The sequence below is a fragment of the Rhinolophus sinicus genome, chromosome 17 (assembly GCF_057876585.1).
Source record: "Rhinolophus sinicus isolate RSI-liver-muscle chromosome 17, RSI-T2T, whole genome shotgun sequence".
Lineage (NCBI taxonomy): Eukaryota > Metazoa > Chordata > Mammalia > Chiroptera > Rhinolophidae > Rhinolophus > Rhinolophus sinicus.
The window spans coordinates 49,232,507-49,247,671 of NC_142517.1; the positions used below are offsets into that span (position 1 = coordinate 49,232,507).

Sequence of the window (15,165 nt, forward strand, 5' to 3'; positions counted from 1 at the left end):
TAGTAGGACACAAGTGTTTCATATACGGCAAAGTGCTTTGTAAACTGTGAACTGTTGTATCAATGTTATCCTAGGATTTTTGCACTGCCAGCTTCAATAAAAGCAGCCTTCATGGGATTTAGGACACTTCCCTCTCAGCTCTCCTTTAGATCCCACCATAGCAAGGTCTCCAGTAAGTAGACAGCCCTAACTGAGCCTTGGAGGGCTCTCTTGCCTCAACAAAAGCCCCCGGGTCTCCTCCATCGAGAAGCCTTCTGGGGCACAAGTTAGCCAGCTGACCATACAACTGTGAATCTGAGACAGGGAGCCACTGATAGCAGTACCTACCTTATTATAAACCAATAACTCCTGAAACTTCTGTGCTAAGACAAGCCTTTAACTGCACTTCTCCTGAAAGAAAAGAAAAACCCATCTCCTACTACCTGATGCCAGCTAATTTCCTATAAGCCTTAGATATTCAAAGTGTGGTCCTCAGTTCAGCATCATCTGAGAGCATGTTAGAAATGCAGACTCTTAGGCCCCATCCCAGATCTACTCAATTATTTTAACAAGACCCCAAGTGATTTATATGCACCTTCAAGCTGTACTCGGATTCTACAATAAGTAAGACTGGAAATTAGCAGTCTTCTGGTCTGGATTCTACCAGTAACAAGCTGTGAGACCATGAGTCGCTCTGGCTGAGCTCGGGGGTCCTCATCTCTTAAGGTGGGGGCAGGAATGGATCTGTGTTTCCAAGCAAGGTCTGGGATATTTCGGGACTGCTTCGGAGTAGGGAGGACGAGGAGGTGGAGCCCTAAGGGAGGGGCCTCAGCTCTCCCACCCCTCTTCAACTGTTCCACTGTATCTGTTTTATATACTGGGCTTCTCCTAATGATTAATTTCAGAAAAGGATTCTGTTGTTTGAAAAAACAAAGTTTGGTCCCTCCAGTTCTGAAATCTCCTGCTGATTTGTGTGTGTCTGGTCCCAAAGAAGGGTGAGGCTACTCTCTGGTGGAAAGGAAGTAGCAATACTGCCTGGTATCCTAGAATCTCTGCTCTGACTCATTTCATCAGTTCAAAATCATTTATGATTTACCTGTATGCCTTGGAATCAGTGTGCACAGGGTTTACCTTCAGGCACTGGCTTCCTCCTGCACAGGACCTGCGTGATTGGCCCAGGGGCACCTTTAAACAGGACTGTGAGAGGACCTCCTGCCTTTAGGAGCACAGCACAGTGCCAGGCACACTCCTCACAAGCCCTTCTCTTGTTGGCTTTACTCAACCCCCTGGGCTCTCTACTATTCCCCTCTCCTCTACCCTAACCCCAATAAATCCCCCTTCCTTAAGCATTTATTGAGTACCTACTCTGAGAAAGACTGCCAGTTAGTATCCTTCACATACAAGGATGGATACGACATAGTTACAGCCCTCAAGGAGACTTGTCTAGACCAAATTCCCTGAACTTAGCCTCTTGTCTAATTAACCTGAGGTTTCCTTTTCTTTGCTGGTACCAGACCTCTTTCCTTTGTGATTCCTTGTAGGATCTATCCAGATCCATCAGCAGATTTCTGCAGTTGTCAGCAAGCAGAATTCCTATGCCTTGGCATATTGGCACCAAGCTGATAGCTCATATTGTGAGGAAGAGATCAAGAAACCTGTACAGTAGAATTATGGTTTAAAGGAAATGGAGTAACTTGGCCGTTGAGGCACAGACTAAAATCCTAGAAGAATAAAGGGCACCCTTTATAAGTGGACATCTAGGTTGTTTCTAACGTTTTGCTGTTTTAAACAATACTGTGACGTTTTTGTGAACATCATTATCTCCATTGGATAAACTCCTTTCTGTATGTGTGACTGCTGATTCAAAGGGGAAGTGTATTTTAAGGCTTGGGATATATTTACCCAAACTTGAATGAGTTTTCATATGTCTAAAACTAAACCTGTTCTTTTCTTCCAGGCCAGATCTGTTGAGATCTGAAGGTATCCCCAGTACGGAGGTGGCTCCCGCTGCATCCCCTTTGTCCGGAAGTCCCAAACTGTCCACCTCAAGCAGCAAGAGCCGATATCGGAGCAAACCACGCCACCGCCGAGGGAATAGCAGAGGCAGCCATAGTGACTTTGCAGCAATCCTGAAAAACCAGCCAGCCCAGGAAAATTCACCCCAGTCCACTTCTCTACACCAAACACAATCCCAATACCCTTCTTTGCAGCAGCAATACCAGCATCCCCCTCCTGCTACGTCTCAGAGTCACCATCCCAGGCTCAATATGCATGGACAGGACATTGCAACATGCACCAACAACCTGAGGTATTTTGGCCCAGCAGCAGCCCTGCGGAGCCCACTCAGCAACCATGCTCAAAGACAGATGCCCGACTCTAGCCCTGACCTCATCTCCACAGCCATGGCAGCAGATTGCTGGAGAGGTTCTGAGCCTGACAAGGGCCAGGCTGGCCCCTGGGGCTGTTGTCAGGCTGACCCTTATGACCCCTGCCGCCAGTGCAGGCCAGAACAGTGTGGGTCCTTAGACGGTCCCTCTGCTGAGCCAGCGGGGAGGAGCCCCGACCTTTTCAAGTCACCAGCACACAATCTCCTCTCAGAAAATGCCCAAGCGTCTGAGAAAATGGAAGAAAATGAGTTCAACGGCTCATCTCTTGGTGTCCCTCATCACATCACGCCCCCAGTGCTACCTCGAAAAACAAGGCCCCTCCAAAAGGTAGGCGGCAATGATGATAGCAGTGTATGTCACTGCCTTCATGGAATGTCAGAGCCCATCGTGTTATATGCAGTATGAAACATACATCAAAAGTGTCCATTTTATGAAAGGATGAGATAACAAAAGCATAAACAGAAGGTTCTTTTACTTTAAATGCTTTCTTTCCACACTGCTGAAGTGATGGACTAGGAAATACACGTTGGGAACTACCAAACCAGGGGACTGATTCAAATGGATATAATTTATGCAGAGACAAATAACCATATATTAGGGATATGTCATCAAAATACTTTGGAAACCTCTTCTCTAGCCTAATCCTGGGGGATGATGCAAGAGGAAGGATCCCATTATAAACAGTATTCTCTGTCCCCTCGGCGATCCCTAGTGTACATCAACAAATCCCCGGCTTTGAGAAATCAGGCAGTGCCCTTGTGTAATCCAGCATGTCCCTCACCTGTTTGACCATATTGCCCTTTGAAAATAACATCTACCGGGGGTGCCGAAGAAATGCATACACGGAACTTGTATTCATCTTTTGTTATCGGTATATATTGAGTATTACAATTTTAATAGTTTTTTCCTTTCTTAAAATGTGTATTCATTTTTTTGGCGCCCTCTGTATTAGTGCCCCCGTGAAACTAGCTTTCTTCACAGTGTATTTTGGAAAACAGTGCTGTGATTAGCAACCATCATGACCCCGCCGGGTCTCAGTCATGGCAACCTGTTATTCTCCTTGCCCTCTGGCTGCCTGGGGTGTGTTGGCTGGGACTCAGTCTACCATAGTGGTGAAGAGTACAAGCTTGGGAGTCAGACACACCTGAGTTCAAAGCCAGGCTCTTCCACTTAGTACCTCTGTGAACCTTGGTGTCCTAGTATATAAAACGGACCCTGCCTCATTGGTTGATGTGAGGATTAAATGAGTTAATACATGTGAGGCATTTAGAACAAGGCTTGGCACATAGTGACCTTCCATAAATGTGAGTTCGTCTTGCTAATGAGTTAGAAATAAGATTATGTATGAAAGGTATTTAGCACACAGAAGATATCCGCTCAATTTTAAATATTGTTTCATATCATCATCATTATTCACCAGGAGTTTAGTTGAAGGAATGAAAGGGTCTAAAATGTAAATGAGTATGTTTTGGTCAGCTAGACATTTAATAGAAAATAAACTAAAGCTGAGGGCTACTGTCTCAGACCTGTATTTCTTCCCGCACATTAACAGTGTTGCTATAGACTAAGCATTCCCAGATATTAAATTTTGTTTCAGGATTTGGGCAAATCCAGCCCCTGTTCCCTCCACCCCTCTGGCCAATCACATGTATTTTTTTGGTAACAGCTTTACTGAGATGTAATTCACATACCATACAGTTCTCCCATTTAAAGTATACAACTCAGTTCTTTTTATTTAGAGTTGTACAATCATCACAACTAATTTTAGAATATTTGTATCACCCCAAAAAGAAACCCTGCGCCCTTTAGCAATCACCCCGTCCCCAGTCCCCTCCCAAGTAATGTGTATCTTTGGACTATGCTGATGCCATTTTGATGCCATCTGTGGGTCTGCAGGTCACAGAACATGCACCTTATACATTTTGTCTCATTAGAACCACATTCCTACAGAGAAATTCCACTTCTCTCTACCGAGATACACTCCCACGGTTACTCCTGCTCATCTCAGCATTCAGGATAACTCCATTCCTGTCTTTCCTACTCAGAAAGCACATCAGAATGCAGATGGGTAAGAGTGACAGTGTTTTAGAACTGACTGTCAAAGTAAATTACCGTCAATCTTTGGTACAATTACTTGGACCCAATTACCCACCTCATAAGAGATTGTAGTAATCCAGTGCATCGTGACGCCGTGGTTAAGGACACTTGATCTGAGTGTGACTGTTTCTGTGCCTCTGAAAAGAGATGGAATCTTCCCTGTAAGGGAAGAGCATCTTCTCAGACAGGACACTTACCCAAAGCCCTGGTGGTCACGAGGCCTCAGATGTCCCTTCTCCTGCCAACATGCTGACTCAATAATGTACTAAGCACCTGTTTTATATGCAACATTGTATTAATGGTGGAGAGAGGAATACAATACAAGAAGATAGGGTCTGACCCTCAAACGATGTATGTCTTAGTAGTAGAGATGATACAAGCATAATAGCTGTAATATTAGTGGAAAAGTGAATGGTACACAAAAGGGAAAAAGTAATTCTTGGGCTCTGAAAGATCACTTCTTGGTGGAGTCTTTATGACAGAGCCTGGAACCACTAGTGACAATAATTACAAGAGACCACCCCAAAATCCAAGACCTCTTCTCCAGTTTCCACTCTCTATCACTCACCTCTGGATATTTTCATGGAGGATTTACCTCCCTGAGGGCAATTTTACTCGATTCTGTATGTCTTCCAGCATCTAGTACAGGGCCTGTCACCATGGACATCCAGGAAAAGTTGTTGAATGATTGAGTGAAGATATGTATGTTTAAAGATGACACTCAGCAGGCTACTACTCAGTGCCTTTTGATTATAATAAAATCTATACAAGGACTGTGTGTGTGTGAGCGCACGCACACAACGGGGGTGGGGGGTGGGGGGAGAGAGAGAGAGAGAGAGAAATAATTTCCTTGTTTTCCTCAGAGTGGAGATGACTCCTCAGAAGAGGAAGAAGGAGAAGTAGATAGTGAAGTTGAATTTCCACGAAGACCAAGGTAAACTCACCAAACACATGTGATTGCTTTCAGTGTGTAAACGGGGAAAACCCTGTTTGCCCCACTTCCTGTTCAGTTGTAGGTGACTTTCTAATAGGCACCTTGTAGGGAAATTTGAGCTCACTATGTTCATGGTTCCCCATTGACACGTTTTAGCAACTGGCTATGCACACCCCAAATCCCAGTTCATCAGAATTCATTTCATAGGAACTTCAAGATGAGGAGCATAAATATAGAGTCAAGGTTACAACTGAGAATGTAGTGGGCAGTTTATGAGGGATGGCCATGTATTTTATGGATAATTTTATTGGTTTCTCGTGTACCTCCCTGTATGGGTCTGTTTGGGCTGCGATAACAAAATACCACAGACTGGGTGGCTTAAACAATGGAAATTTATTTCTCACAGTTCTAGAGGCTGGGAAGTCCAAGATCAAGGTTCCTGGTAGAACTCTTCTCCTGGCTTGCAGATTATACCCTTCTTACTGTGTCCTCACCTGGTTGGGGGGTATCGGTTGAGGGGGGGAGAGAGAGAGAGAGAGAGAGAGAGAGACCTCCCTCCTCTTATTAGGCCACAGGTCCTCTCAGATTACGGCCCCACCCTTATGACCTCATTTAACCTTAGTTACCTCCTAAGGACTCTGTCTCCAGATTCAATCAGATTGGAGGTTAGGGCTTCAACATATGAATTTGGGGGAATACACAGTTCAATCCATAGTACTCGCCATGCCTGGGATTTTATGCTTCAAATTAACTATAATTAGATGAATTGAGTCCTCCTTTAACCCAGCCTTAGAAAGAGCTTCTTGCTGAGACATGGATAATAATTTTGCTTGTAGGATTAAAGAAGGACCACACCCCCCTATTTCTAAAATAAGCTGCTCCTATGTAGGAGTAGGGAATGCAGTTTTCTTCCCGGGAGACTTTTCGTTCTGCTAATAGGCATTTCGTTCTTGAAGAGTAAAGCTCTAAGAATCCCTGGAAGGTTTGTATACCTGCCCAGAAACAGGAATTCCCTGCAAACCAAGGGACTCCTACTCTTTTGATAAATTGTATTCTGGGTCCTCACTCTGTGCACAAAATTGAAATCTGTTCTCATTCCCTGAGCTATTTCTGCCATGTCACCATTGCTGTCTTGCTGCCTCCTTGGACTGTTTTCTCCTATGCAGTGAGACTGAGCCTGAGCAAAATGTCTTTTCATTCTCCGAACTCATTCCGCTGGCATCACAATGATGTTACTTCCCGCTTTTGTTCCTACGACACACCATGAACTCAGCCCACCTAATGGCTTCCCAGCTTTTCTGCTATGATGCAAATTACATGTATGTTTTGACTGCATGGTTTTGCTTTTCATATTATAACATTCTTCTCCCTGTCTCCCTCCTGGATTACCAGCCGTGAGAAGTTGTGAGTCTAACTTTCACTTCCCTTTCCTACATGGGCTCTTTTCATGTGTCGTTTACCCCCCACACCCCAGCCCACCCCCTGGCCTGGGCATCAGCCAGACTGAGATCATACACCATCAAAATCACTTTGTATGACAAAATACAGAAAGATCAGACAATGACAAAGGAAAAAGCAATCTTTCTTATTATTTGTTTTGTTTTTAAACAAGTATGAGCTAACAGCATTCTTATGTATTAGGCTACTTATAAAGAGTGGGAAAGAAATGAGGAACATTTGCAAATTCTTCTCTCACCACCCCCCAAACTTTGCCTTATCGGAGCTAAACCCAGATAGTAACGGGAGTGAGCTACTGACTGGCTGGGCAGTGCCCACAGCTGCACAGAGAATGTTGCTTCCAAGCTCATTTCTGTTGGGGGTGTTGATTGACAGGGGTGGTGAAAGTGCTTTTCAGGGCTGCCATGCCCAATGGACAATGCAGCTGCGGTGGAGTGGAGGGTAGAGAAGGCCCCTGAGTGGGTAGGACTAGACCTGCCCGAGCCACTCTGCCTTTTCTGATATTGTGGCCTAACTGAACCAGTCACTTCCCTTCTGTGGGGCCAGTTTTCTGATCTAGGAAATGAATTAGACCAGAGAATCTCCGAAGTCTCTTTCACCAGTGAGGATCTAGGATTCTGCGAATAAGAAGCATAATTTCAATTTGAACATTTCCATGTCATGTGTAGGTGTACACAGTATGATGAGACTATCTGATCTGTTTTCAAGACCAGGAGTCATCAGCTTTGGCGTTTGGTTCCATAAACATATAAATTTCTCTCTTCGTTGCTTTAAAAGGAAATAGTAATAGTTTCAACCTATCTGGATTTGAATCTCCCTGAAGGGCAGGTAAAAAACTAGACAACCTCTCACCAGGGCAGTGATTGACAGACAAGGTAAGAAAAATGGTTGTTCCTGTGACTGAGTCCCTCTGGTTCTTTGTGGTTCTAGACCCCATCGCTGCATCAGCAGCTGCCAGTCATATTCCACCTTTAGCTCCGAGAATTTCTCTGTATCTGATGGAGAGGAGGGAAATACCAGTGACCACTCAAACAGTCCTGATGAGTTAGCGGATAAACTTGAAGACCGCCTGGCAGAGAAGCTAGATGACCTGCTGTCCCAGACGCCGGAGATCCCCATTGAGATATCGTCGCATTCAGACGGGCTCTCTGACAAGGAGTGTGCTGTGCGCCGCGTGAAGACGCAGATGTCCTTGGGCAAGCTGTGTGCAGAGGAGCGTGGCTACGAGGTGGGGGCCTCTCCTGTCTCCACTCCTCAGGGTTTCCTTCTGTAACTCTTGGCTTACAACATGGTCAGGTTCCTAGGGCCTTTATAATGATCACTTAGTATATGAGATAGCGCAACTGCCTCCATGGAGTAAGCAGAAGGACAAAAATCAACAGAGCTCCCCAAAATGAGTCTAGTTCTCCCAAATGAGGCACAAACTTGGCACTAGTCAGGAACCATTCATTCCAAGATTAACATCACCTCCTCCTGAGCCCATCTCCCAACCTGGTTAAGGGTATGAGCCTCCCTCTTCCATGTCCCCACGATCCTCTGGATGATGCTATCACAGCACATGTAACACTAGTTCAGTGCCACCTGTTGAGGCAGGATGGCATAAGGATTAAAATTGTGCGCCTTGGAATCTGACCACCTCGATGCAAAGCCCAGCTTTTCCACTTACTGTGTGATGTCGGGGAAGCCACTTAACCTCTCTGTAGATCAGTTTTCTTATCTGTAAAAGGGATATGATAACAGCATCTATCTCATAGGGTCGTTGTGAGGATTGAATGGATTAATAGATGTAAAGCACTTACAGCAGTACCGGGGACATAAAAACAGTATATAAGCGGTGATACTCTTATAATTGTCATCACTATCTTTATGTCTTCTTTTTCCATAAGCCCCACAAGGACAGGACCTGGGCTTGTCTGTCTTTGTCACCCCCTTACCCACCAAGCCAGCACAGTGCCTGCATGTGGGACGTGTTCATACATGTTTACTGAGTGATTGAAGAAATGAATGAAGGTTTTATTTTGTCTTGACTTTGCAGAATCCTATGCAGTTTGAAGAATCGGACTGTGACTCTTCAGACGGGGAGTGTTCTGATGCCACAGTTAGGACCAATAAACACTACAGCTCTGCTACTTGGTAATGAGACAATACCCTTCCTGAAGATCTCATGACTATCCTGGCATTTCAAACCCATCCCACTCCCAGACTCTTCCCACTCTCTCCCCGCTATTTTTGTCTGGGAAGAGAGCTGTCCCGTCTTTCTTACCCCTAGAAATGAGCTGCAATAACAGGACCACGAGACTTTGCAAATCTCTGGAAAAAATATCCAAATGAAATTAAGTCTCACTGAACATTTCAATCAAGAATGGCAGGGATCTATTTTACTGAATATTCTAGCTACTGTAACATTGATATTTATTTTTGTTTGACATTTTAACACTTTGTACTGTAAAGAGTGAACTATATGTGATATATAAAGAGACACAATAATTTCTTGAAAAAAAGAGAAAGAGAAAGTAAGAAAAAAGAAGTGGAATATAGGAGCAACATTCTTGGGAATTTGAACAGGGGACCAGTTCTTTTTTCCATAAGTGACTGAAGAAGAGCCAGAGCAAGACATGTTGAGCGTTTTATTAGAAAACAAAGAACAGAAAAAAAAAAAAAGCAATTCCAGGTAACTTGTGAACAGACTGCATTAAATTCAACCAGCTTGTCCAGATGGGTGACGGAAATGACCTAGAAACATTTGATGACAAGATACTTGCACCCAAGGTCTTTGAGGGCATGTGCTTCCTCTAGGAGGAAAAAGAAAACTGTGTATGTGGGAGCTGGTTTCATTTTTTCAAATTTTAAGCAGCATTTGGTAGTGAGACTTACAGATAGAGTCAAACCTTGTCCTTGACAAATATTTCCCATTTTAATGCTGTTATTGTCATGACCTTGACAAATGTGTTACCTTGACCAATGTGCCATTTTCTTACAGCCCATTTCATTTCCACTTGTGGACCAGTTTCTTTAGGAAAAAGGGGTGGGGGGGAGCTGAGGAGGAGAGAAGAATAAGAGAATAAGGAAATTGACAGCAGTGTTAGAAAAGCAAATATGGAATTTGTAAAAATGTATTGTCAGAATAACTTAGTTCAGCTACGTGGAGAAGATGGGATCACCCCTCTCTGGAACCAGGTTGCTTGTCTACTAGAGTCATATTGATTCAAACAGGAGAACAGACTTTGAAGGCAGCTAGGATGTGTGTGAGTCTGTCCAATGTCCAATCCCAAGCCATCCTGTTTTGATTCATTAACTCATTCTATCCTGGAAGCTTTAGTATCTGGCTACCACTATCAGAAAAAAGGCAAAATAAGCAACTTGCAAAAGGCACCCCACCCCCCACTTTTGTTAAATGCTATTTGTAAAATGTATTTTACTTTGCTTTGGATCACTGCAGTTTTGAATAATTCGATTTGGAAATTTGTGAAAAGAACAGCTGATGCTGAGCAGCAATTGGGAAGATTTTACATTGTCCAAGGCCTGAGGTCTCCTGTCTCCAGGGTCTCGGGCTCTGGTGAGCATCCCAGGGTAATTCATGGTGCCTCGGCTGTAAGGAAATTTTTATCTAGAATTTTATATAAAAACAGATGTTGGCCTAATTCCTATCTCTGTCTCCAAGATAGGTTACTGTCAAACAACCTCTCTAGGCTTAAGGCCTGAAGAAGGTAGATAATTCATTACGTTGGACACTAGGAAAGACTTACACAAACATGTAGTAAACCATTTCCAGTGCAGATAAAAACGTTGCCCTCCTCTGGGTTTCACTGATTGCATCAGCCAAAAAGGAAAGGCTGGAGGGAATTTAGAGCAGTTCCTTTTGCTTGTTTGATCCCTCCATTTGTTTACAATTTATGTTGAGATATTGATTTAAAATTTAGTATCTATAATTTATAGCTCTTAGGTAGGATGAAGAAAAACGTTTAACTTATACAGAGAGCAGTATTGTTTGCATTAAATTATTCCATTTTGTATAAATTCTGTAGCTGGACTACATGAAAGATCTTAAGTTATGGCATTATTATCATGTTATTTTATTTTATAATAATTATTATCGTTCTCATTTTCTGTCGATCAGAAAGTGTGGTTTACGGTATAGCACAATGATTGTGTTTATTGATAACCATGAATTATTACAAATTTTTATGATTTTTGTGAAGGAATGAAAATGGCACTGCCATTTGGGAGCTCTCCAGTATTCATCTTAGGTGCAGTCCCTCATTTTCTGTGAACGACAACAGTCATCTGACGATGCGTTTTCTGCCCTGGGGCCCAACGCACACATTGTGATTTTGAATTGATCGTGAAGCTCCTGGGTGGGCAGGTGACTGAGCGGATGGACAAACAGTTCAAAGCTGTAAACTTTCTCAAGTTTCTTAAGAAATAAAATCATGAGACTACGTTAGAAGCAAAAAGAGAATTATTTAATGCCCTAAGAGGAATGGACCTAGAGAGTTTCTGCATGGAATCTGTGGGTTAGATAGTTTCAAGAATTGGTAGCATAGTTTGTGAGCTCGTTCCTGCCAGATCCCACAAAAACAATCTGTTTTCTCCTAGTTGGGAGTAGCAGGTAAACAAAAAAAAAAGGGGGGGAGGAAATATATATATATATTCAACTCAGAAAGTTGAAAATGATCCAGTATGGCCTACTTGAAATTTAGATATTTTAGAACTTTAGTGTATAAATAAATATATATATATATATATATATTTATATATAAAAGGAAGGAATATATATCATAAAATGCCTAGCTATGAAGTCATCCTATAACAAGTCTAGAGAAATTCTAGAAAGGCCTGGTCACTTACAGGATCAAAGGAAAAGTACTACCTTGAAAGGCCCTATTTTCCATCCTCTGACTTCAGACCGCACTATACTATGAATCTCTCAGATTCCTTACTGCTGGGAAAAGAGAGGCTACAGCTCTGTGTCCTCTTTCTGTCCAACTTTAATAAAACACTGACACTTCAGCTTATCCAGTTTTGGCGCACCTGTCATGGCAAAAGAGAAACCTAAGGGTCAGTCTTACAGCTTTCAGTCATGATCTTCCTAGAAAATGGACCTGATACCTCATAATTTTGATAAGTTTGTTGAATGCCCATCTTGCTATGATGCATGGCGTTATCTGTCATGAAAATGCCATATACCTATCTGGATTCACTGGGATCAGTGTATTAGGGTGGTAGACAGTGTTGAATCTTTAGTCGTTGACTGTATTGTCAAGAGGTTAATAAAGTTCCACATTGAAGATTTTCATTTATTTTTTAGTAGAAGCGACTAGAGGCTTCAGAGAACAGTGTCTTTAGGTTAAAAAGAGCAATGCCACCTCTATCCCAGCCTTGCCCTTCACCTGCCTGCCTTGAGGGAACCAGGGCGATGTTGAACTGGTGCGTGTTTCTTTGAGAACAGCTCCACAGTCATCTGGAAAGTGTTGCATCCAGAGCTCAGGGAATTTAAAAGCTAATTCTTCGGTCCTGACAACTGCACTAGTGCTCTAAGGAACCCCACAGGACTGTGATTTCAAGCTTCATGTTGATCAAAAGTTGAACCCCCTTGAAATGAATGTCCACATTCATTTAACATCTGTTTTTGACTGACAGCAAGATAATGAGTGTTAATTTGTGCCGCAGATGAGCATTTGGTTCTGGTTTCCATCGATTTTTTTTTTAAGAAAGAAATGGTTTTGTTTGTTTGTTTTTAATTTTATTGGGGTACAGTGTGTTTCTCCAGGGCCCATCAGCTCCAAGTCGTTGTCCTTCAATCTAGTTGTGGAGGGCACAGTTCAGCTCCAAGTCCAGTTGCCTTTTTCAGTCTTTAGTTGCAGGGGGCACAGCCCACCATCCTATGCAGGAATTGAACCGGCAACCTTGTTGTTGAGAGCTTGCACTCTAACCAAGTGAGCCATCCGGCTGCCCCTCTGGAAGCTCAGCAGCAGTTCTTTGTCTTCAGTCTAGTTGTGGAGGGCACAGCTCACTGGTCCATGTGGGAATCGAACCAGCAACCCTGTTGTTCAGGACTCGCTCTCTAACCAACTGAGCCATCCAGCTGCCCCAATTTCCATCTATTTCTAGATCATGTCCTCTGAATAACAATTCCTCCTAAAATTGCTTAGCAGAGAGACTGAGAAGCCTGCATCCACTTTGAAATTATAACAGACCTTAAAGTTTAGAGCTATTTGCAAGACTGTGGGGAGCACTGACTCAGAAAGTTGAAGATAATCTGGTATGGCGTACTTGAAATTTGGATATTTTAGAGTTTTAGTATCCAAAAATCCATCCTTCTAGAGTTAAGGATATTTTTAGTAGGATTTAATAAGTACAGGGCACCCATTTCAGGGCCTCATTGTGCTAAATTTCCCTCTTACCCTACTTAATAGATTTGATGGTTTTGGTTTTCCTGGTAACAACCCAGTTTTAAATGCCTCCCCCCACTAGAGGGCAGTGACATCCTTTCAGTGTAAAAACATCCTCAATGATCAAATGATTTATTCTTTTTCCCCATGCCCTTAGTCTCAATTTTTTCCCCTTAAAACGTTCCTACTTGAACTTCCTGGAACTAAATTCTCTAAAAATATAATATTTGGAAACAAAGGAATTCCCACCCTGCTCTGCAATATAGTGTGCTATATTTCGTTTTGCCACTAAGCCAGAAACCAAAATAGCACCCCATACCACCATCCACCATCTCCACCCTAAACACCCAAGACCGATGTTATTTACTGATCACTAGCTTCTTTCCTGCTGAGCCTGGACACAGCCTCGAACCTCTCAACACAGCACTAGGAGTGCCAACTACCCCTGATTAGAATTGGCGTGCAAGGGGAGACCTGTTTGCCTCCCAGCTCTAAGCTCAGAATTGATTTCCTAAAGGTGGTTTGAGATCTGGAGTTAGCCCTGATGGGAGAATGACAGGATCACACCAGTGTTCTCCTGAATCCCACCCTACGGCTCTCAGAGGGCAGTACCATTGGCAGGAAAAACGCCACTTGCCCTTGGGCTACAATTCCGATTGAATAATCGCCAGTCACTGATGAACGGAATTCCAAAATGTCTCCTTTACATCATTTCATAGTGTTAAATGAAAGTGTTCCTCCCTCATCCTCCATAGTCAATATGTTACGTCCCAGTTACTTGCTTCTTCCTTAGACTGTAACACTAATGTACCAAAACAATGTAACATTCTTTTTAAGATCCTGACTTGTACCATCAGTATGAATGTAGTGCCTTTCCAGGCAGCAAGCTTTTTCTTCTTTGCTGATCTCATAGAATAAAAGGCCTAGTATACTCACCACCAATGTTACCAACCTCGCAGACGGGCACATAAGAGTCACATTAGTCTGCTTGTTTGCATGTTACAGCCAATACTGCCAGCACCTAGTCAAACTGGAATGAACTAGGCTGTGAGGTAGAAGCCCCTGGTGGAACCTGGAACACTTCTCAGGGACAGGTGGCAGGATAGGGGAGCTCTGAGAAACAGGGTTACCCCAAAGGAATTGGGTTAAGGCATTTGGTAACTGTCCCCTTACCAGAGCATGGCAGGATTTCACATAGAGCCAAGCCCCCGAGCATATGGCAAGGCCACAGTAAGGAAACATCTGGCAGAATCACAAGCCTACTCTCCAGAGCCACTTCATAGCACTCAGGGGAATGCTGGCTCCCGGCCCCAGGCTGCTGCCCAGTGACCAAGCAGGCAGGGTCCTCCAGAGGTTGCAGGCCGGACGGAATCTAGCCAGACTCTGAAGCTATCAGGAAGACATCCCTTACTGACCATGTTACCAGGGTAGCTCTCCATTTCCAGAATGACCAGTTTTCAGACTCCGGAAGTGGGAAGACTCACTTCAATTCTTTATTGCAATAATTGAAGTTCCTTGTCAATTTGGAGCAAATTAACTCCTTTTTTATGGTAAAGTCTCAAAATGAACTCCCTCATCTGTCTGCCCTGTGGTCTCCTCTGCTCCCTGTGTTGGTTTCTTACACCCGCTCCAATTGTACGGCCATGGGAACAAGAGCAACTATCAAAGCAAACAAATGCATAGAATTAAACAAAAAGTGCACTTTACTGTCTTCTGATCCTGTCTTTTCCTAAAAGTAACGTGCCGTTACAAATCTCAACATCTGCCAGAACCTTAGGGAAAGGAAGACTTTACATGACTGAATTTCCAGCAGCCAAGAAAAACAGGTGATGGAGAAAGTTGGTTTCTGTGGCTCTTTCCTTAGACGCATCCACAGAAGGAAGAGAGTCATCATTTTCTTTCGTTATAGAGTCTCTTC

The 15,165-nt window shown here is 43.3% G+C and overlaps 1 protein-coding gene across 4 annotated transcripts in view; it reads left to right on the top strand.

Moving 5' to 3' along the window:
* The window catches only part of MAP3K13 (mitogen-activated protein kinase kinase kinase 13), a 142,793-nt gene extending 127,840 nt beyond the window's left edge, over positions 1 to 14,953 (top strand). For all 4 annotated transcript variants that reach the window (XM_019735851.3, XM_019735855.3, XM_019735852.3 and 1 more), the window contains 4 exons: positions 1,937 to 2,693; positions 5,327 to 5,397; positions 7,786 to 8,083; positions 8,891 to 14,953. In XM_019735851.3, the coding sequence (XP_019591410.3) occupies positions 1,937 to 2,693; positions 5,327 to 5,397; positions 7,786 to 8,083; positions 8,891 to 8,992 (1,228 nt within the window). In that variant the 3' untranslated portion in view covers positions 8,993 to 14,953. The remainder of the gene's footprint in view (positions 1 to 1,936; positions 2,694 to 5,326; positions 5,398 to 7,785; positions 8,084 to 8,890) is intronic.
* Positions 14,954 to 15,165: the final 212 nt, after the last annotated feature.